The 22,740-nt window shown below is 39.2% G+C and overlaps 1 protein-coding gene across 6 annotated transcripts in view; it reads left to right on the forward strand.

The window, feature by feature from the left end:
• LOC150091143 (protein muscleblind-like) overlaps positions 1-22,740 on the forward strand; it is a 920,216-nt gene that overhangs the window by 265,780 nt on the left and 631,696 nt on the right. For all 6 annotated transcript variants that reach the window (XM_090374423.1, XM_090374442.1, XM_090374460.1 and 3 more), the window contains one exon: positions 19,844-20,507. In XM_090374423.1, coding sequence (XP_090230549.1) covers positions 20,328-20,507 — 180 coding nt within the window. In that variant the 5' untranslated portion in view covers positions 19,844-20,327. The remainder of the gene's footprint in view (positions 1-19,843; positions 20,508-22,740) is intronic.

Below are 22,740 nucleotides of genomic sequence, written 5' to 3' on the forward strand. Positions count from 1 at the left end.
TCGAAGGCAGTCAGTTTCTGCAACTCTATTTTCTAAACACCATTGATCAGAACCGAAAGCTTAACATGTTTGGGCGGATTTTTCAAAATAATAAAACAACGAAAATTAATTTTTAATCACGAAAACCATGAGGGTTTTCGTGATGCTCATATTAGTTTTGGTTCTAATGATATCTCCATTGTCTGCATTAAGTCTGGTTTTTCTGTGTGCGAGATTTCAAAATTCGAGGTGGGGAAGAAATCTCGATAACTACACGAAGTTTAAAATAATGACAGAACATTTCGCATATGTTAAGTTATTAAAAGTATAGTGTCTGAAGTTTAAATCACTTTAAACTGCAAAAGAAAACAGGTGTGTATTGACTCATCCCTGTTAACAGTACACTTTTCATAATGGGGGGGGAGGAACGTTAGCTAGAAGCGAGCCATAAAAAAAACACCTTGACCTAATTTGTCTGGCTAACTACATTTCTCCAATACCTGTTTTACTGTCACACCAGATGAGGGCAAACAGCTAATCTGAGGAAGATTTATTGATTGGCTCGTGTCGCCGATGAAGATTTCTTGGCCGTATTTTATTTAGTGTACGGCAGGGAATTTCTGATCTTAGTGCGAATAGAAAGTTGTGTCCAGTTGCGTGCAATCCTCGAATCCAATCCTAAATTCCTCCAGCGAAAGAGAGAGAGAGAGAGAGAGAGAGAGAAAACATTCGTTGGCGTCAGGGAGGTGCGAAATTAAGACACGCTTTATGGACTTTGCCAAGCTGACCTAGTTCGGTGAAATGAATTTGCTGCCTTATTAAATGGCCTGTTTATGTATGCGTGCACGTAATTCTGGAGGTCTTGGAATAAAGTGAATTATAAAATAATTGGGACGAACCAATTTCCAACTAGTATCTTGTAATAACTCCTTAACTATAAGGCAGACCCATCAAATAAAGAACTGTAAAGAGGAAATGTATCTGTGTCTAGATTAACAGACATGCTCTCTGATTACCTGGATGGAATCTGTTTTTTCTTTCCAACTCTCATTGAAAAAGAAAATAATGGGAAGTTCCCCTCCTGAACCCAATTCTTTTTATTTTGATGAATACTCATCAGAATAATCGTGAAGTTACACCCTTTTTTGAACATGAAATAATTAACAACAGAATTAAATGTAAGACATCAACTGAGTTCAGTGTTCAGTTAAATAATGTTGTGATGATTAATGATCCCCTAGCTTCTCCGAAATATTATATGATTGAAGAAAACAAACTTAGAGTTTCGGCCAACAAAAAAAAAAAAAAAAAAAACACCTCTTCCTACATCACTTGTCCATCCTCTTCTATAGGTCTAGTTCTTCCTTGAATTTATTTAAGCCATCCACTCCCACAACAAACAGATGAAAGTTTGTTCCAACAATCAACTACCCGCTGGTTAAAGGCAAACTTCCGCACATCTATTCTGCAACCAGTCTTCCTCAATTTTAAGTTATGCACCCTCATGTGTGTGTGTGTGTGTGTAGTCTCGGCAAGAGAAAGAATGCCATCAACATTGTTCTTACTCGAGCCATTTAAGGCTTTAAACAGCTTAATCAGATCTCCTCGCAGGTTCCTACTCTCCAGACGCTGCAGTTTACAGAAATGAAGCCTTCCTTCGTAAGAGCACCCTTTTGTGTTCCCTTCACCAATCTCGTTTCCATTCTCTGCATCCGTCCAGCAGATCTACATCCTTTCTAAAATGAGGCCTCCAGACCCGAATACAGCATTCAAAGCGAGGCCTAACCATAGTTTTCTACAAGCCCATTAGGCTGCGTGTGCTCTTGCGCTGTATAACAGCGTTACATGTCTTCTTTAGAAGATAAAATTGAAGACCGATGAGGTAGAATACTGTATATATTTTTTGAATCTATTAATTGTAAATTGGGCATTCATACTGCTGGCACTGTGTATGACATTCTCTCTCTCTCTCTCTGCCTTTATTCGCGTAACAGATATCTGTCCCTTCTGGCTGCTTCGGACAGAATATGTTTCACATACATTGTAGAATAATGTGAGTGTGTTCGAATAAACTGACCACCCGCTCCTCTGGAAGGCATTGCGAACTGACATATCTTGGAATCAGGTTTTGTTCTACACTCATTCCCTATATCAAAATGTCTTTTGGGGGAGGGGGGGGATGATTTCGTTCCGAAAAATTACAGTCCATTGTTAAAGGCATTTCTGATCCAAAATCCGGATTTACAAGTGCGCATCTCGTGATGCGAGGTGCGCACTCTATAATTACATGTTCTCTACGAACGCTGGGAATGTACGGAAACATTTGGTTGTGCACTGCGTTCTCCTTTCTGTAGGAGACTGCCGTTCTCCTTCACTAAAAGGGCGTACTCTGGCAAAGCGAACAACGCTCGCCCAAAGGGGTTAGCAGGGAGTGGCGCGCCGCTTAATGTCGCCTCTATTTCAGGAAGAAATTAGTTCGGGGTAAGGTCACGTGAGCAAAACATCATAATTACTCTTTGAAAGCTAAGAGTAATTTGAACCAGTAATTACGCAACAGGCTAACTTCAACGGAACGCTGTGGCGCTCTCTGTTCGACCTCCGTAGTTTATGGACTTCTCGATGTCGCTCAACGTGGGTGTACGAATTAATGAAAACAGCCGCCTCAAAGAGTCGGTCGGAGCAACCAACGTGAAGGGAAAGCGCGCTGTCCCGTGGTGCCCCCAGATAAACGGGCAACTGGCTACAGGTTGGAGAGTAAACTTGTTCGCATTAGCCGCGGGTTCGCGCTATCGGTGCCTTTTTGCGCTGACGAGACACTTCGGATTCCTCATTGTCTGCTGTTCTATTGATTATGTACTTCCTCTGTGTGTTGTTTACAACGAATCCTGACTCACGCTGCACAGGATATCGAGATTTTCTTGCGCAGCGCCTATCGCAGAATTCACTCGTAATTCAGGGGCGCTTCCGCTAGAAATATTTGTCAATACGCGGACAAACAGATTTGCATATCTGAATGGGGGAAAGTAAATAAAAAGGGGGAACATTTGCCATAAATTTGGAGTGGTGAGGCAGGTGTTATAATGGCTTAGAAAAGAGAGTAAAGAAAAGAGAGTAAGAAAGAAATGAAAACATCGCTAAACGATGAGCGCGGATCTCTTCGCATGTATTTGGATCCCCCATTGGCGTCACCCCCTCCCCCACCAGTAAGAGCAGGGTGGCGGATAGTCACCGTGGCGTGCGTGTTAAAATAATAATGGGCAAACAATACCGCCGTCTGTCCTAGCGGAGCTCACGCAACATGCGCCACACCATCCCCCACCTACCGAATAATCGGCTGAGGTGACTGCGTACTCTTTCTCCATGTGCGTCGTAAAGTCGTAACGCCTCGCTTACCGGCGCCACCGGATGATATCAGTAAATCATCACGCAACTACGTGGTGCCGCTAAACTCTGGTGAGGTAGCTTTTACGACTACCGACTCGCAAAAATAATTTTTCACGAGATGCCCCCCTTCCCCCCTTCTTCATCAAGTATGCGCGGAAATCTGACTGGCTCGAGGACGGCTGTCGCGTAGCGGCAAATCTTTGCACTCGTGCGGATAAACGCTTCAGAGTTCGTGGAGTGGGTTCCTTTGGAAAGCTTTTCTTTATATTCTTAATCGATTTCTTTATGAAACCCCCAAACACGAAAGGTATTATTAGAACCGCGCATGGGTTGAAGGTTGAGAGGACTGAAGATACTCGATGACTTTCTATTGAAAGAAGTGAATGAAACGAACCTACAGCTGCCAACATCTTGAGAAAGCTGATATAGAGCAGTGATATTAAAAGAGGCTTTCAAAGGTCACCATCTATTTGGCTAAACAAGATGAATTTCATAAATCACATAATTCTGCGCACATTGTTCTACAAGTTTTAAAAATTTATTAATTTTCTTTCCAGACCCAAATATACGTATAATATTGCCATTAAAACATTTTTTTTTTTTTTTTTAAATTCGCCTTATTTAGCCTAACTGAGAGTGACTTTGGGGAATATAACGACTGAAATTTGCGCGGTTGGCTGCTTTTCAGGATCTCTTCTTGATCCTGAATGTATTCGGATAATGCGAGCCCCGATCACCGAAGTTATTCGTGGGAGGATCGGGACTTAAGTTAACCGAATCTGAGAATGTAGTAGCGATGCTGAAATGTAGCCGATTGTACTAATTTTGTTGCTGACAGAGGTTTGTGTGGATAGTTCATTAGTCCGCGTGATAAATTCTAAAATTATTACTATTTACCGGGGCTTTGGGCGTTTCCTTTTTAGTACTTACTTATATTATTATTAATTTCCTCATCTGTCCTTCAAACAATACGCGACGCACTTCTGTAATTGGTGTAATGAGTGATGCTGGTGCAGTGGATGGAAAATGTGCTTTTGCCTACGCGTGGAAGGCAGCCGACACTCATTCCACGCGTAGCAAGCAGATCTGGTCGTGCGCAGAAAACTTGCAGAACCCCCGCCACGTTCGGTTATGGACCAAATTGGACGTTCTGACAAAGTGCGAAGGGCTGTGCAGATATTTCACGTCGTTTATTTTTAACCGCATAATTTCGAAATTTGACCGTGGCTCTTGACACGCCTGTTTTCCGACACGTTTGTCTCGCAATTTCGCCGACCCTGCTACGTCCAATCATCGGATATTTATCCACATTTCATCATTGCCATAAGACTCGCGGTTGTTCCAATTTAATTAGTACATTTAAACTGAACGCGGCTAATTAAGAGTTCTTTAATGAAAGGACGCGTGCTAATTGTCACTAATTAAATCATTAACATATTCATATCTCTAATTAAGAAAGTTCTGCTATATACATCTTGGTTGTTTCTTATACTATAAGAAACCCATTACCAAAAACACATATTCGTCCCTGAATTAAGACAGATTAAGAATCTTTATATCCATCGCTCTGTTAGTTAAAGTCTCAGTCTATGAACCTCTGTGGGTGGTTCACCCACAGAGGTTCGTGGTTCAAATATACAAACATCATATACTCCTCAAAGAACGTTAAACTGCGACCACATGACTTAAGGAAGATACTTTCTGTTCTAAGAGATCCTAGAATAATCGTAATTTAGTGATTCCTGTCACCTTATTTTCAACCAAGTTAAGATCACAAAGTGGATAGTTTCAAAGTTGAAGTCGTTGAAGACGACTAAATACCGCGTACTGCTGTGTGCTAACGAAGAGCTGCGTACTAAAAGGAACTACTCAGGATGGATTAACCATATTTTCAAACACTACGGGGAGGGGACACGTACATAAAAAGGCAGACACGTAATGGTTGCGATGTCTAAATTAAATGTTTTGATGCAGTAGTGATGTAAGCATGCCATTGTCATTTGAGAGGCGATGTAATCCGACAGAAGATGCAGCTGGATAGTAACGAGCCAACCGAAGTCAGTTCTGTTGGCAGTCGTCAGAGGATCAACCTTAGGTACCACTGACAATGAGTGACACTGGATTATAATGGATGAGACGTGTTTCCTGACGCCAATTACAAATAAGAATGATAAGCATCTTTAATCTACTCGCTTTGTCATGTTTGTTTGTGTATGTTCCAAGAATGGTTTGTCTCTTAGGAAGAAGAAATCCCGCAGCAGCTTTCAGGTGGATCCTTAAAATATGAAAATTCCATGTCAATTTCATAGTAGAGTTCGAGTCGTAATCTCCTCCACAAATCCCCATTCGATACGCATAATGCGTCATTCCACCGATTGAAATATATTGACGAAACTGAGTGTCATTCAAAGGTGATGTCAGCATTCGGCGCTCGCTGTCACATCCGTAATTAGTTTAGTGATTTATTGAAGCAGACAAATTCCTAACCAGGACACGCTTTTCTTTTTGAGATTTCCTTACAGTTGGCTACTGACTGACGATGATGCTCTTCCACGATTGAAGACGATTCCGTGGGTTTTGTCTTTGGCAGAGTATCCTCTCAGTTGACGACGCAGAGGTGAACTTCGTTTTGCGCACTAAATCCGCAGACTGTCGTGTTGGCAACTCACGTGCAAAAAAAAAAATGGAGCAAATGCTCCTCCCCCATGCTTTCTCCGCACACAGCACGTGAAGTAAATTTCACTGTCGCGTACCACAGGAAACAGTCTGTGACGGAAAATAACGTGGGAAGGATTGAACGAATGCGGATTAATGTGGGAAAACAGAATGTCATTTCGGCGATTGGCAATGTCTAATTCGCGTGGTGTCCTCACTTAAGCGGTAGAATCACCGCCGCTCACGTGAAGAGATAACGAACGGGTCGTCATTAAGAGGTATCGGTATTTATAGTCGGTGCATATTTCAGGTATTTTTATAGTCGTCCTCTGCTGCGCAGGCTCACGTCCTGCTTTGGTTAGGGTATGGAAATGGCGCGTATCGGGTAACAGGGTGGTGATTCAATACCTTGACGCACTTACGAGGGAGAAATGTCACATACATCGTATTTAACTGTTTCTGTCAAGTCCGTCTAAAAGGCTTCTAATTTTACACTTCCAAGTTGACTCTGTACCAAAGAAAGCAACATTCCTGCTCAGATGTGGGCGGATATTCATTTCTTCCCTATTTCTTACGCGGCTCTCCAGATTCCACAGTGACCGAAAGACACCGCAGTGGCTCTCACGTTTTATACCCGTTGGAAGCGACCATCTCAGCAACGTATTCGGGGTTATTTTCGAAACAGCGAGAACGTCATTTCCAGCGGTCCAGCTCAGGGAGTGCAATCACGTTTTTGTTGTCGCGTGAACTCTGGTAATCGAAGTTGGTTTTTAAAAATCTTCCAGACATTATAAATCAGCGGTAGTAGCGTGAAATTGTAGGTTAAATGGTTATTTTATTTTCTTAGCTGAGAAGAGGAAATCTGTATTGTAAATATATATTTATTTCTTTTGCTTATTTCAAATTTAAACTGAAAATGATTCGAGCGTTACGGTAAACTGGGCTGTCTTGAAGTCAGAGTGGACGCGAATAATAATACCCAAAAGAAGGGCACCGCAACCAAATCAGCAGCAGTCGCCAGCTGTTGAACCAGGTTTCATGGGGGGGGGGGGCACTTAAACCATAAGGAACTTATATATTCCATCTGATCAGTCCCTATATAATAACTAATTAATTTAAATAAATGTGCCGATTATTAATAAATTAGCGATTTATCTGGAATTTATTTGTTATATTTGAGTTTCAACGAGGCGACGCGATTCAGATTTGTTCTCTTCTCTATAGTGACGCAAATTTAAAGTTTCCCCCAGTGGCAGACATTCTAATGAGCAGCATGGCATTGCTCGAGACGCCTGACTAACGTCACACTCTGACGTTGGAATATGAACGAGTGGTGTTTCGTTATTAAAAGCATAAACGGGTGTGTTCAAACTGTATATCACCTGTCGCCATTTGCTCAGTAGATGCAGCGGGAGGTAGATGGCAAATGCATTTGGCTGAAAAGACATTTTTCATAAAGATATATCTTTTAAGAAATATAAACCGGTTTTCTCTTAATTCTCATTTGCAATTATAGGCTTAAAAAGGTTTCCGAAGAGGGTTTCCGTTCCGGTTAATCACTCTCAAACACATACGTTGTAATGTCACGTACATACTTGATAATTACGATTACAAACAAAGAGTTAGTAGGCCTCGTATAAGAGTTGCATGGCTTTTGATTCTGGAAAATGGTTTCCTCCCTCAGAGGAGGCAACCTACTACAATATATGAATTTACAGGCACGGTACAACATTTGTCAAAACTGATGCCATCGTGTGGATGGCAATTTCTTGTCTTCCTTTCTTTCTTTTTTTTTAATTTCACTGCGTTTCCATACCTACTGATCAATACCATTCATGAACCTTCTCGAGCCATTCTACACACACTGGCCAAAAAATTACGAAACTTTGTGTTAAGATGGTCACAAACAGAAGAAATTGAATAAATGCCCACAGATACAAAGAAAACTATAACGTGGGGTGAAGACGTGTTGCCTCATTCAGTATAAAGACTGCACAAGCTGTTCGAATGCTGCAATATGAAGCCAGAATGGGAAAAACGCGTGATCTTTCGCGTTTATCAATTGTCAGACTTTAAAAAAAAGGTCTTGTTGTGGGTGTACAATTCAAGAAACCAAAGAGAACTGGTTTCTCAAAAGCATCCATCAAAAGATTTTTATTGACCTAGAACATCGTGATTGAATAATGGAAGAAAGTCATGTGGTCAGGCTAATCACGATATACAGCATTTAGTTTCGTCCAGATGGTAGACAGAGAGTGTGGTGAGAACCTCACAAAGCGATGGACTCTGCTTACCTTGTTAAGAGGTGGTACCATGGTATGGGGAATGTTTTGTTGGCACGGACATGGGTCCGTTGATGCCGGTGGAAGGTCGAATGTCATCCAGGGAGTAACTGAATTTTGTATCAGATATACTGCACCCTGCAATATTACATTTTTATCCAAAAGATGGTCACTTTATGGATCACACTGCAACACATTGTGCAAGAATGTTTCGGAGAATGTCACACGGACTTCCACCATCCTGGCCGCTACATTAACCTGATCTCGATCCTATTGAGATTGTGTTATGCTGGAGAGAGAGAGAGAGAGAGAGAGAGAGAGAGAGAGAGAGAGCGCTATTCAGCAACGAAGTCCTTTTCCTTCAACTTTGTCGCAGTTGCCATAGTTTGCTGGAAGAATGGTTACAATTAGACAAAAACGCACTAAAGCCACCTTATAGAATCCGCACCGCACACACACACACACTTCCTGTCATTAGAAACAAAGGCAGTCCCATTCGATACTGAATAAAGGACCGTATTTTTTTTAGCCAGTGTGTGTATTTATTAGGAGACATAGAAATGTATTGTATGTTATGTAGGGCGTCTCCTTAAAGCCAATTCAAATTAGCCGCGTTACACTGGGATGATGATGCACAACTCTGTAAGTTGGCCAGAAGTGGTTTATGTTGTTTTTGGCAACTTTACTACCTGGAATGCCTACCCAGTACCCGTCCATGGACGGGTACTGGGTAGGCCACAACTGAAGGCGGGCCACAACTGAGCACGTACTGATCTACCAAGTAAATAGGACACTTTAAAAGAATAATTAAAAAATCTGGCACCCACAGGAAGAAAAAGGCAATACCTGTGAGTGCCAGTAAGGGGGAAAAAAAAGAACTAAAATAAAAATTAGATAAATAAGAGTAGTAAAATAAAGTAAAAAAGAATACAATAAATAAATTTTAAAAAATTAAATTATCATGAGACAGGTATTTTTTTCCTTGGACCCCCCCCCCCACGATTTCCAAGCCCTTGTCCTTCCTCTTACATTTCATTTCAACCGCCTTATAAGGCTTTAGACGACATTCGGTTCATCCAGATCAAGCAGTTGAGACATCTCTCTCTCTCTCTCTCTCTCTCTCTCTCTCTCTCTCTCTCTCTCTCGGCGCCTCCGTAGCCATGTGGGAAGGAGCAGCAGTGCGTAGCACACGCTTCTTGATTAGACCGGGGTTCAAGCCCGTCACCACCAAATACGGAGGATGCGGAAAGGTCAGGGAATGACCACCGCATATCCCAGAGCAATATGGCTTTAGTTGCTAATGCTCCTAAACAAAAACAAATAACAAAATAACAAAACTCTCTCTATATATATGTACGAAACAACAAATGCCATTAATTTCTTTAAATAATATAACCCATTGCATAACAAATCAAACCATAAAACATGTACATAAATTAAGCCATAAAATAAGATTTACAGAAAACCATGAACTGATCATAATTTGGAAATGTCTTTTAAAATCCTTGGATAAGCACATTTAGAATAATTAAACTAAAGCTAAAATAAGAAAAACATACCCGAAACTATGTGGATGTAACTGAACATCCAGCCCTAACGGAAACCGAGAACGCTAAAACTTTCTGATCGATACGCATTAAAACCTTTAACGAACAACTTAATTGACCGTAAGAAACAAGATCAAAGAGATGGTGAAATTGGATGAAGAAACCCAATTGTTAATTGCTTTGGACGTTTGAAGAAATTAAATTTATCGTTGCTTTCGCAAAGGCCTATCAACAGTGATGGACTGGAGCCGGTTCCTGTGAATCGGTTGCCAAAACTTTTTACCCAAACAAATGTTATAACATAATCTTATAAGACCGTGTAGAAAATAATACGCGTATTAAATAAACTTCAAATGCAAAGAAACGCGATTTTCTAGTAATTATATATCAGATAGGTTACTATCTGTTAATGGGCTCTTGTTTGTCGCAGACCGGGATACGCATTCAAGTTCGTCCCGACACGAGACAAACGTCTACTTTATTATTTTACTTACAGGAGTCGCCGATATTCTTTAAAATATGTTTATTGCATTATACATCAACGTGATTATATTACACTTTTTATTTTCAATAACCTAAATAGTTCACGCATAATATTTCATAATTACACTTTTCTTTCTTTCTTAAACATTGTTTGCTTACTCATACATATCTTCTTTACATCTTTTTCCGTTTCAATTTTTAATTGAACAATACTGTTTGCTATTTAATAAACATAGAAATGTGTTTTATATTGTTAAGATGATTCCGAATAGATCAAGGCATTGCCACGTATGAAAAAAGGTACGAAAAGTACGCACTGTTGTATGTAACGCAGTAAATTAAATCAGAACTTTTTATCCCCATGTTGGTAAAGTTTTGGCAGCTCATCATTGCCTGTCAGCCATTGATTTCAGACAAAAATTTTGTGCAGTTGTTATACTTAATACGTCTTGAAATATTAACGTACCTTTTCGTGGCCCACTCTGTTTCGGCTTCCCTCTCCACTATAACACTGACCTGATCCTACTGTAATAATCACAATCCTCTTTTCTCAAACTGCTAAGTTTTACTTCGCAGCACTGCTTCTCCTGCAAGCACCATGTGTATTTTTAACTAAAAACAAAATAAACAACTTTTTCCCAAAACGTATAGTTACTTCGGTAATTAAATAATAATAAAGTAAATGAATAAAAATTTTTAAAAACACCTAGATTAGGACTTAAATCGAGACGGTGAGAAATCAAAATGGAGCCAGGATTCAAAAGTTGTCACCATCTAAGTGTTGAGCGTGTCAAGGCCACTGAACGAAGGCTGCTATTAAAACTAAGATTACTTATTTGTGACAGGGGTTCTACTTGTGTACGAAGACTTTTTCTTTCCTAGATTTCAGGGCCAAGAATAGACCGGAGTGCACCGGAATTCCGTTCTGGCTCGTCGTACGCAATTGGGCAATATCGTTCCGATTCCTCAAAAATTTAGTAAAAAATATTTGAATATTCAGAACGATATTTAATTGGATTAGGATTTTTATTGTGTAACGGTTAACGACCCCTTCCGGCTCGTTAACCGTTACATAAAATCACTACCTCCCGATTCTCGCAGAGATAGAATTGAATCACAGTTCGAACAAATCTTTGTCACTATCACTGCATGAATACTCTTTGCTGAAAGTGAACTACCTTGGCAGACAGATTCGTATTGACATTTTCTAAATGAGGAAGAAAAACGTAAAAAAGAAACCACTTGATTAAATTCTGTTGTGGAAGAAAACTAGGCCCAATAAGGAAGAGGATTAGGGAGTCTACAGTACTCAAGCCCACAGTTCTTCAAGTAAAATAAATTCATATTTAATCTTCTTCTGCCGTTATAACCCAGGGTGGGTCTTAGCCTTCTCAACGATGTTCCACCAGTAAGCCCGCCTAGAAGTCAAACTTCTCCAACTTCTTATACTCATGATCTTTAAGTACTCTTCTACGTCATCCACCCTTCTTCTCCGCGGTCTTTCTCTTTCCGGTAGTATAGGCGCCTCTGTAGCCAGGTGGGAAGGAGCAGCAGTGCATAGCACACGCTTCTTGATTAGACCCGGGTTCGAGCCTGTCACCACCAAATACGGAAGATGCGGAAAGGTCAGGGAATGACCACCGCATTTTCTCGGAGCAATATGGCCTTAGTTGCTAATGCTCCTAAAAACCAAATAACACGCTCTTTCCGGTAGGTTTCCATTTCATTATCTTCTTAGTTGGTCTGCTATCATCCATTTTTATAACATGTTCCAACCAGGCAAGTCTCTGGCTCTTCACAAATCTGACGATGTCTGCGCCCTGAATAAGATTGTCAAGTTCATGGTGATCCTCCAGAATCCATCAACGTCTTGTACAGACCCAAAGACTTTTCGCAAAATTCTACACTCGAACCCTCTCTACTCGTTCGTGTCCAAGCTTCACAACCGTATGTTACAACTGGTCCAATGAGACTTTTGTATATTCTTAATTTTAAATGTCTGTTCAATACTCTGGACTCCATTAGTTTTTCATGTGCATAGAAGCATCTGTTTCCACTCGGGATTAAATTCATATTTAGTAATCGGAAAAAAATTCTACAAAATTATAATAGCAAAAAAAAAAAAAAAAAAAAAAAAAGATTTTATTTTATTATTTTTTATCTTATTGATTTATTACATTAGAATTTAGCTTTTTAACCCTCACATCTACGCAGAGACGTATTCAGAGGTGGCAGAAGGGCATGTACCCCCCCCCCATTAACCATGCGTATAAGTGTACGCGTATGAATATTCCTAGGTCTATTTAAAAAAACACTCAGAAACCTGGTCGTCATGCCCCCCTTACGATGATACCTGGATACGATGCAGCATCTACAAGTGAACACATACAAAGACTTTAGCTCTCACCTTCCCCGAAGAACACAATATCTTAAGGTGAAAGTTTATCAGATAACCGTGTGTTGGTTTTCGGACATAAATATTTGTAGATAAAATGAAACAAAGTACCCAAATATTATTAGTACACAGTTTACTAAAGTATGGGGCGCTACCCCCCCTCCCCCGGAGGGCACACTTGCTTTTTTGGGGAGGGCGCTTTTTGTTTTCATGAAGCATTTTTTAACGAAATATGGACAAACCATTCCACTAATCCAGATGCAAAGCTTTTTATTTTTTTAAATTTATTTCTATTATTCTTATTTTATTTCTTCGAGATTAAATGTATACATTGAAGTATATATTAATTTATAAAAATATATATGTTCAGAGCTAAATTTTAGGTCAGATCTGTTAATTGCACTTGTTCTGGAACTTGGGGGAGGTCAAGGTATAAAAGTTTGGGAACCTCTGTATTAGTTTAACATATAGCTTTCTAATTATTAGCATAAAAATGTTCAGTTTAAATTTCGGCGTGACCACATATGTATGAGAAATTTTCAACTCATATGAACAAGGATATTATCATTCAACCGTATTTAGCAAACACTTGAGTTCGAACATTCATGGCCAACTTAAATGAGCACCAAGTGCTCATTTAAGTTGGCCATGAATGCTGAGCATTCATGTTTTCAACTTTACTACATTTTCAGCCTCTAAATATGCGATGTCAGGCACTTTTCCTTTATTTTTATAAAAAAAAAAAAAATCTGGGTAAATGTAACCCGAAGGATCTTCCGAGAGGAGCACTATCATAGCCCGTTAATTGCGAACAAAAGTGTTGTTCTTCATTTGATCGTGGTACAGTTGTCAAATTACTGGAAGATTGCTGTTGCTTGATCCGAGCTCACTTTCTGATCAAACCCCCACAGTTCTGAGTGGAAGATTTTTGTAGATGAAAATATCAATACTGTTTTCCGACGCCGAGTAGCCAGAGCCAAGAAATGGCAAACAGTCGTACTGTAGAAAGCAAAATTAAATGAAATAAAAAAATTTAATAGAATTACGAAACCTTTTGAAGCCATAACCGCAATCTTCCTTCACGTTGTTAAAATATTGTATCACTTGAAATATGTGTGCTAAAGTGTACACATTTATCTATTTTTATCCGTACAGGACTCGGAATGGAGGGAAATGCACCGGAAGTCATTCCTGTTTGTCGTACTCATCGGTAATGTCATGGATACAGATTAGCTGACTTCTGTTCTGTTATTCTGATGACTTTTCGTCTTTGAGACTCGCTGGATTCGAATCTGTTAAATTTGAAAGTAATTTGCAAATCAGTGTGAATTTCGAAACGAATAACTGGAAAAGAATAATCATCTGGCATGTTTGGTTCTCACTATCGAACTGGAAATATTTATGGACAAGCAAAGAGAAATCGCGAATGGAGAGCTAGATATTGACTGACTCGAATATATAGATTGATATTTTCGATCTCGATTCACTTACGTTCACTGGAAAGACCATAATGTGATTTCAAATGTAGGAGGGTTGAAGAAAAAAAGTAGTGGCGACCGAAGTGCCACTGTTTTACTTTGTTATGGGCTGCCACTGCTGCATATGCGGATCTCTTTCAGATATCGATGAAAACTGCTTTCCAGATAAAAAAGAAAAGAAAAAATCTGTTGCCATGGAATAAGAAATGGTTATACAGATAGCTAATGATTATACTGAAGGAGTTTAATCTAACTATGCGATAATAAATTGACATTCTGTTATTTATTATCATTGTTTTTTTAATTGAACACCGTATAAATAAAGTGTTATCTTCTGAAATTTTTCGGTTTAATTTTTTTATCATACGTATTGCGGCGATCTTGTTCAGTGATCGAACATTTTTACAAGTTCTGTGTGTAAAATTCGCATATAAGTAATTTTAATTTCGTATTGTATGATGCATAAAGTATTACTAGGAATGAAGAATCTTTTATTGTACACAATGCACGTTCACAGCAACACGTAAACAGACGTTATGAAACAGTCTTCGTTATATCCGAGGAGTTTCCACTTAGAATAGGTGGAATTTGATCATGCAGGCTGATGCTTTTTTTTTTTTTTTTTTCTTTAAATGATTTGCCACTACTTAGTTATAAGTGATCTGGAAGGAAAAAAAGCTGCTTGTACAAATGCGCTGCTACACGCATACAAACACTCTAATGAATACTCAGTTTGTACGCGTGATGGAGGAGGGTTATCCTGTCGAGTAACTTTTTGTCGCCTATGATGTTTCTGACATTATTGAGAAATAATGTCGTGATGGAAATTAGTTGTTAGCTTAATGACACTCCTTGATATATAATTAATCACGTGCCGTATAAATTGATCACACAGTTCTGACCAAGTGGTGCGTGGAACCGTTCTGAAAGGCATCGGGGCATCTGACTCGAAACCGCCTTTCTTGTTTCTGTATCAGCGATGCATGGGGACAGGGGTAGAGTAGACATCCTCCCAGACTAGACTGCGTACAGTTCACTGCTGTTATGTGGGCTGACAGGAAAACTCGTCTATGAATTTTAACTCACGCGAAGCTATCTGAAAGTGGGGTTGCTTGCCCCTTAGTGCCGCATTGCATCTTTCATCCGTTACTTATTTATCTGACCTTGGTGTTCCCTGAAGAGCAATACGATATCCCGATTCCTCCAAAGTAGTCTGCATGTTTCACTGCCCCTCGTGTCTGGATGGGAGTCTGACACATGCGAAGGAATACGTTTTATCGGAGGCAAATTCCTTCGGTCTTTAAATTGGATGTCCGGACTCTTTGGACTAAATTTAGTTCCACTAGGCTGTACAAACATGTGCCTGTCTTAAAAGCCCACTCAAAAAATGGTCCAAGATTTTTATTTTATTTATACTCTGACGACGGATCCAGGATAATCTTTGAACAGAAAGCCTCACTATTGGTATAAATAAATAACTTGAAGTTTGACCTCTGCGTTTTTTATACACAATCGAAATTTTATACACAATTGTCACCCTATGTTACTCACACGTTGTCGATCAGTTCTGTTAAATGACTTAATCATTTTACTAATAAAGACTTTGGTTTAATAGCGCGAGCGCGAACAAGGTCCAAAGTTCCAACTCCTCGCTATGTGCGCACACGCCAACTGCATAGCTGGTAGGCAGTTCAATAAGAGTTGTGTGGTGTACAATTCGGACTCAGAATTCTGTTCCCTTGTCATGAGAAGGAAACTGTAAAATACGCTAATTGTTTGGAACGACTGTCTTGAATGCGTTTCTGTTATAAAGTTTATGCGTTTATAAAGTAAAACTGTTAAAGGGATATCCTTTTAAAGTAAGTATCTTGGGTTAACTTAGAAACAATCCTCACAAAAACAACAGTGGAGATTTACGAGTTTGGTCGTACCTCTATGTCCTCGCTTCATCCTACAACACTTGAAACTTAAACGCGTAAATACCATCCAGTATTTATATATTAGTGGCCACGTGGAATAGTAATAGCCTGCATTGCGAAACAGGCCGTTCAAGTTAACAATATTCCGATTCGAAATACGCACAGAATTCATCCGTTCTTTCGAAATATGTTAGTCGCTGTTGCTCCTAAAACCCTGCAACAACATTCGCAATATGAATAGACATCTAGATTTCGAGGGGGATATATATATAATGTGTGTGTTTGTTTATTTATTGCTGTTCTCCCACTTACTTGGATCAGGACATGATTTCTTCGGTTCTTAACCATTCTGGTTAAGAACCGAAGAACCGTGATATCATTATAAACTGAAATCTCGAGTCCAAATGGTAGTGATTGGAAAGAAATGGGCAAAATATTAAGAAAAAGAAAGCCTCATGGGTGCATAGTGGCATTTTACCACTTTCGAATTAGTAGTGGCTTTGATTCACGACATCGTCTCTCATTGCATCAGTAACAGACGTTCACGTCGAATGAGGTGGATGCGTTTATGTTAATTCTAAACCTGAAGGGCCGGTCAATAACTTTTTCGCCCCTTGAAGACGCCGTAAAACGAACTGCTATTTTAATTTCGAAATTTGAACTCCAGCTGTTTCTCCTTTCTCAATATCGTTGAATGAAACGTTACGCATGAGCAATAATTGCCTCGACAAACTCTTCAATTCCAGAAGCAGCAGCCTTACATTCGTGTCAGGAAGGATTCGCCGGCAATAATAATTTAAATATTATTGTCAGCTAAGTCAATAATTTATTTTATGAAACCAGCTAGCTTAAAAATTACGCATATTTTAGCACTCCAGTAATACTCAGACTACTTTCATTCTTCATACAAAGTATGAAGATTATTGAACATTAAATTATTATTACTTTTTGCTTTAATAATAATAATACACAATACAATGTTTTTATCTGAAATTTATTACGTTTCCGACTTGTTAATCCTCATCAACAAGTTGCATAATTTTACATAACATAAATAGCAAAGTTAAGACACGAGTTCGTCTTCTATCGAAAAAAGGAGACAATCATCAACAAATTATTGATTCCATAAATAAAAAAAGACAAACTGGAAGCAGATTAAAATTAATAGTCAAATTCATTAAACACGAGATACCTCTGCTAATACATTATTAATGATATAGTGGGGTGTGTTTCTGTGCATGTTTAGTGACATGGGATGATTCAGCACATGGCTCCTGGGACGTCTCAAATTATAGTTAACAGGTTCGAAATTATTAATAAAACTCCTACGTTAATTATATTTTTTCATAAAGAGTTAGTAATGTAAGTTGTAATGTTATCAGTCTTTTTTTTTTATTTTCGCAACGTTCTTTTCCTAGATACCAAAACTAATATTCTTATTAGTAACTTCTTTAAGGAGTCAAGTTCTGATTTATTAGCTTTGGCCCAAATATTGACTACATAAGCATCCACCACAGAAAAATGCAACATAACTCTAGTTATTAAATTTAATTTGTTTTTGATTGGCTGAAGGACCGTATTACTTGCAATGCAATAAAGAATTTTTTAATTAAAACAAGTATAATGAAATCTTAATTTACTTATTTTTACTAACCGTATTCCAAGATATTTAACATCAGAACAGAACTCTGTAATATCATAGCTGCACGAATCAAAAATTCATCTGATAAATCCAGCGAAATATTACCACTGGATATATTATTAGTTATATGAAGAATTGAATTCTGTCGTGTTGACTTATTTGTTGATTGGTTCCCACTTGGGTATTTTCCAAATCATTGCTTTCTTTAGTACATGACTCTTATTCTTTTCTTTTTTTCAACTAAAAAGAACGCCATTATAGACATTTCCTTTTATTCATTGTCTTATAAAGGGTTTCACGTAAGGAACGCTTGTAATGAAATTCTCTTAACAGCCATTACAAATATATTCCAGTATTGGCAGATTGCATTGTTTTGTAAATATTTTGATTATTCCTTGCCATTTTAGGGTCAGTGTCTTTTTTTTATACCAATTCAAATAAACCTCAATCGTCAATTAATAAATAACAGAAAAAAAAAAAAAAAAAAAAACATCCAAAATAACAGTTTTTAGCAAGAGATTTAGAGAATCTGGTGAGCATGGGCTTGGCACACCCAAGGTCCTGAGAGCTGGATATCATCATTCTTCTCTTTCTTGGTGATTCCTTTCTGCTTCTTCTCTCTCTCTCTCTCTCTCTCTCTCTCTCTCTCTCTCTCTCTCTCTCGGGAATTTTTTTTTTTTTTTTTGCTGGTGCAGCATAAACCTCAGGCTTACTTGCACCATATGGCTATTAATAATAATAAAAAGTTACAACCAATCTCTTCCTTATCGCCCTCTAGGGGTGAAATCAATAGACATAATAATTCTAATAATAGTTTTTCAATCGAGTTGTAATTTTTGGCATGAAGTTACAAATGTATTTTTGAGGTACTTGCAAATGTTTACAGTTAAGAACAAATCGGTAGTGCGTGAACAGGGCTTGTTACTAAGTTTCCTTATTATGCATGAAGCATTCCTAATTAGAAATGTGTTTAATTGTGTTACGGTTCACATTTATTATTATTAGCCATGCAGTGCAAGGAAGCCTGAGGCTTTTGCTGCACCAGCCAAAAGAAAAAAAAAAAAAAAAAAAATTCTGAGTTACCCCTGAGATTGAGAGAGACACAGAGAGAATCACCAAGAAAGAGAAGAATGATGATATCCAGGTCAGGACCTTGGGTGTGCCAAGCCCATACTTACCAGATGTGAGTCCGTCAGGTTAACTGTACAGCATTGTCGTACCACCTGAGCAAGAGGAAGGATTATCATCATTGAGCTTGCTCAAACCATTCAAACACCTCAATCACATCACCTGGAGACTAAGACTAGGGTACCTAGTCTTAGTCTCCAGACACTGCAATTTGCAGAACTGAAGCCTTTCCTGGTAAGAGCATCCCTTTGTTCCCCTCGCTAATCTCGTTGCCCTTCTCTGTATTCGTTCCAGCAGCTTCACATCCTTCCAAAATGAGGCCTCCAGACCTGTATTCATAATTGTATAACGTAATAGCCAAGCCACACCTCAAGGTGTGGTTCGGAAGTGTGATCGGTAATGACCATCTTAACATTTGCAATATGCATTTCCGTCCAGTTCGCGCATTGCAAATATCTCTGAAGTCGGTTTGGTCGTCATGGTCTCGATCTTGTTCACGTGTGCTTGGGGGATGCGAGAATTTCAAAATTAGTGGTAAAAATATTTATTCAACTGCTTGTTTTCTCCGAAACCCCAGTGAAGAAAATTACGGGCCATTTTCGGTAGTTTTCACCATCTCCATCTCATTGTTGTATCTCCATCTGATAAGATGGAGATACAACAATAAGATAGAGATGGTGCATCTGATGAGATGGTGAAAACTACATTTCTCTAGGGCTAGAGCAATGTACTTTTCACATTATTCCGACAGCTGTCAAATTACTGTCTTTTTTTTTTTCAATTCCTTAACGAATTCAAATTATTGTGTATGTTTGCCTGTTGCTCCTTTTATTGTCTTCTTTTGCGAATCGCTTAAATGTTGTATATTAATTGGTATTTCTTAAGTATAAAGGTTTTTCAACGAACAAATATATCAACGGCAAATAATGAATTCCTTACTATCTTCTGCAGGTCATAAAGCCAGAGAACCTCGCCTGACATCCCAACGTCCAGTCGATTGCCACTTTGCTGTCGCTGCTGACCGTGCCGGCCTTCAACGGTGTGTCCGCTGAGGTGTTCTCATCCATGTGATTCCTGTGCCTCCAGACAAAGCCGCCCCTTAGACCATTTACGAATTTGCGACAGATCCCCTGTTCTTTCCCCTCTCTCCCGTTTCCCAGGTAACTGTGCGTGATCTCCATGTCCTCTCGCCTTCGACGCGCCATTCCTAACCCTTTGATTCTATGCGGGCATGAGTACACCCAACCACTGAAACCGTCTGCTGATTAAGTCAACTTACAAAAACTGCCACCAGGAGAATTACAGTAACGCTGCTGACCCCATTAGCTGTGAGCCGTGGCCACCCGGATTTAACTACACAGTGTATTGCTTACCATATTTCGTTGTTGGTAGCCGCCAGCCGCCAGTCCCACTCGGTCCGGAGCCCAGTTTTACTATGGCCATGGTAAACCACTTAGCCAGCGTCAAAGATTCCCGCTGGCTGCAACTCGAAGTATGTCGGGAATACCAGCGGAACAAATGCTCCCGTCCCGACACTGAGTGCAAGTTTGCACACCCCCCGGCCAACGTGGAAGTACAAAATGGGCGTGTCATCGCTTGCTATGACTCCATAAAGGTAAGCGATTAGGTTTCTTTTAATTTTAGTTAATTTCACTGCTTAATTTCCTCCTTGTTTGTATTCACGAAATTATTTCGCACATCAAGCACTCCTTTGCATTTGTGTAGACAAATTCTTTGTATGGAAAGAACTTTTCACGACAAACGCTTGTTGCAAAGGTTACGTCCCGCCCAAGGTTTAGCGATTCACGACTGTAGCTTCCACCTTTCCCGAAAAAATAAATAATTTCCTTTGTTTGAAAGCAGTTTACGTGCGTGTGAAAAGATATTGGTTAAAAAGTACGAAATAACAAAGCCAGGCAGTTTCACTTTGAAGTAGTAATCCTGCCAGAAGACAGTTTTCAAGAAGTTAAATGAATAAGTGGTGCGCAGAACCAGAATGATGGGAGAGTACAATGGCAGTCTGTCTACTTGACATGGGCGGACTAACAGGGGGCAGTGCATGGTCTTAAACATCTTGGTGGTATTGTTTAGCTGCAGCCCTGCTTGTGCATTACTGCCAAATAACTTGTAAAACACTTCCAAGCTGTCTGTGAGTCTGGTATTGTTGTTGAGTGGATGTGCGAAAGGGCATTGCACCCATGCAGATTAGCTGTGCGTGACTGAGTTAAATACTCTTATAGAATCCCGTAACAGTAAGAATGTCTCACTAGACGTCTGGAGCTCCCTTTATTCCTTCATAACCGATGGTATCTCCAAAGAATTTCTGTAAGAAACCAGTTTCAAGTAAACCATATGAGTCATTTTGGGCAGATGCTTCTACTAACTCTGACGGTGCGTTCCTTCCTGTCACACTGCCCCATTCGTAACGTATTGGAACTGCCTCACCATGAACAGCTAACTCCGGGATCTTTCTCCCGGATTGGGGGCGGATTTCTTCTATAAACTGCACGTAGTACTGTTCGCTGTCGTCCAGGGAGAGCAGCCAATTATTTTTATTATTTTTAACTGTCTGGAGCTGCTTTTAACTGGAACAGCTAACCATTGGGGGAAACGAAACTTCTTCAAACCTGGACGGTTCGAAGAAATATCAGGTTATGTTTCCGTTGTAGACGCGTTTATTTTTATTTTTCTTTCTTGTTTTTTTTTTTTTTTTTTTTTTTTTATAAAGTGAGAACGCAAACTTCGTTGTATCGAGGGGGAAAAAAAAAAACTTGTATAGATGGCTTTAGCAAGCACTTATTCCAACATCTATTAGGTGTACGTAAATAGTAGGAATAAACTACAGTTCTCGAATTAAGTAAAAGAAAAGGTCAAAACACCACTATAGCCGAGTTGCCAGCTGTAGTTACAGGGTAATGCATGTTGCGTGTTCGAATCTATGCATTGATGTTGTTGGGTTTTATTCCTCTTTTTTTTTTTTTTTTTTTTTTTGCTAATCCAGGATGAGTGGTTTTTCATCCCACAAAAGAGGGAATTCGTCATAGCTTGCACTTGTCTGTAAGCCACGATTACCAACTTTTCTTGCCCTTAGTTGCCTGTCAATTGTAGAGAATGATGGGAATAATTACGCTTTGACAGTTCGCTATACCTTCTTTAAATTAGATGAAGTGGTTAATAGAAGAAAACTGCTTTAAAATATTTGTGAGAAATGGCTTTCAGAAGCACACGTTTCGGATATTCAACTTCTCAAATGTGATTCATGCAGAAATCTGAATTCTTCTTTATTGTGAAGCAGAGTTTCTGAAAACAGCCATATACTTGACAAAAAGCATGAAGCAAACTTGTCCATGACATCCAAACTTTTTTTTTTTTTCGTTTTTTTGAATACTCTATTAGACAGGGTTCTTGAAACTTATGTTTCTTAGTCATTTGCAGCATAATGGAATAGCATGAAAAGTGCATATATTACCCGTTTTCCCAAATTGCATTCCTTGACCAAGGTAGCCTAATAGTGGGTTTTTAGTAACAAGTTCTGTATATTTTCATTTCAAGGTTACATTTACGCAGAATACATAGGCCAAACTGTGGGCATGTGATTGATGAACCCCTCATATTTATGTACAAAGAGAGAAGACAGTTGGATTGTGGGTCTCATTGATCAGCTATTCTGATTTTTCTCAATGATTCCACATTAAGGAAATAGCCCGAACCAATGGAAGTGGGTCATATTTTGTCCTCCCTGAACTTTGAGATCTTCAACGTCAGCGGAGATCATGTAGCACTCTCTCTGAACATTATGAAATATTGTTCAGGTATAGACAACCAAGCAAGCATTGACCATGGACTGT

This window comes from Mastigoproctus giganteus, chromosome 1 (genome assembly GCF_048544385.1).
Source record: "Mastigoproctus giganteus isolate SK-2022 chromosome 1, ASM4854438v1, whole genome shotgun sequence".
In the NCBI taxonomy this organism is placed as follows: Eukaryota; Metazoa; Arthropoda; class Arachnida; order Uropygi; family Thelyphonidae; genus Mastigoproctus; species Mastigoproctus giganteus.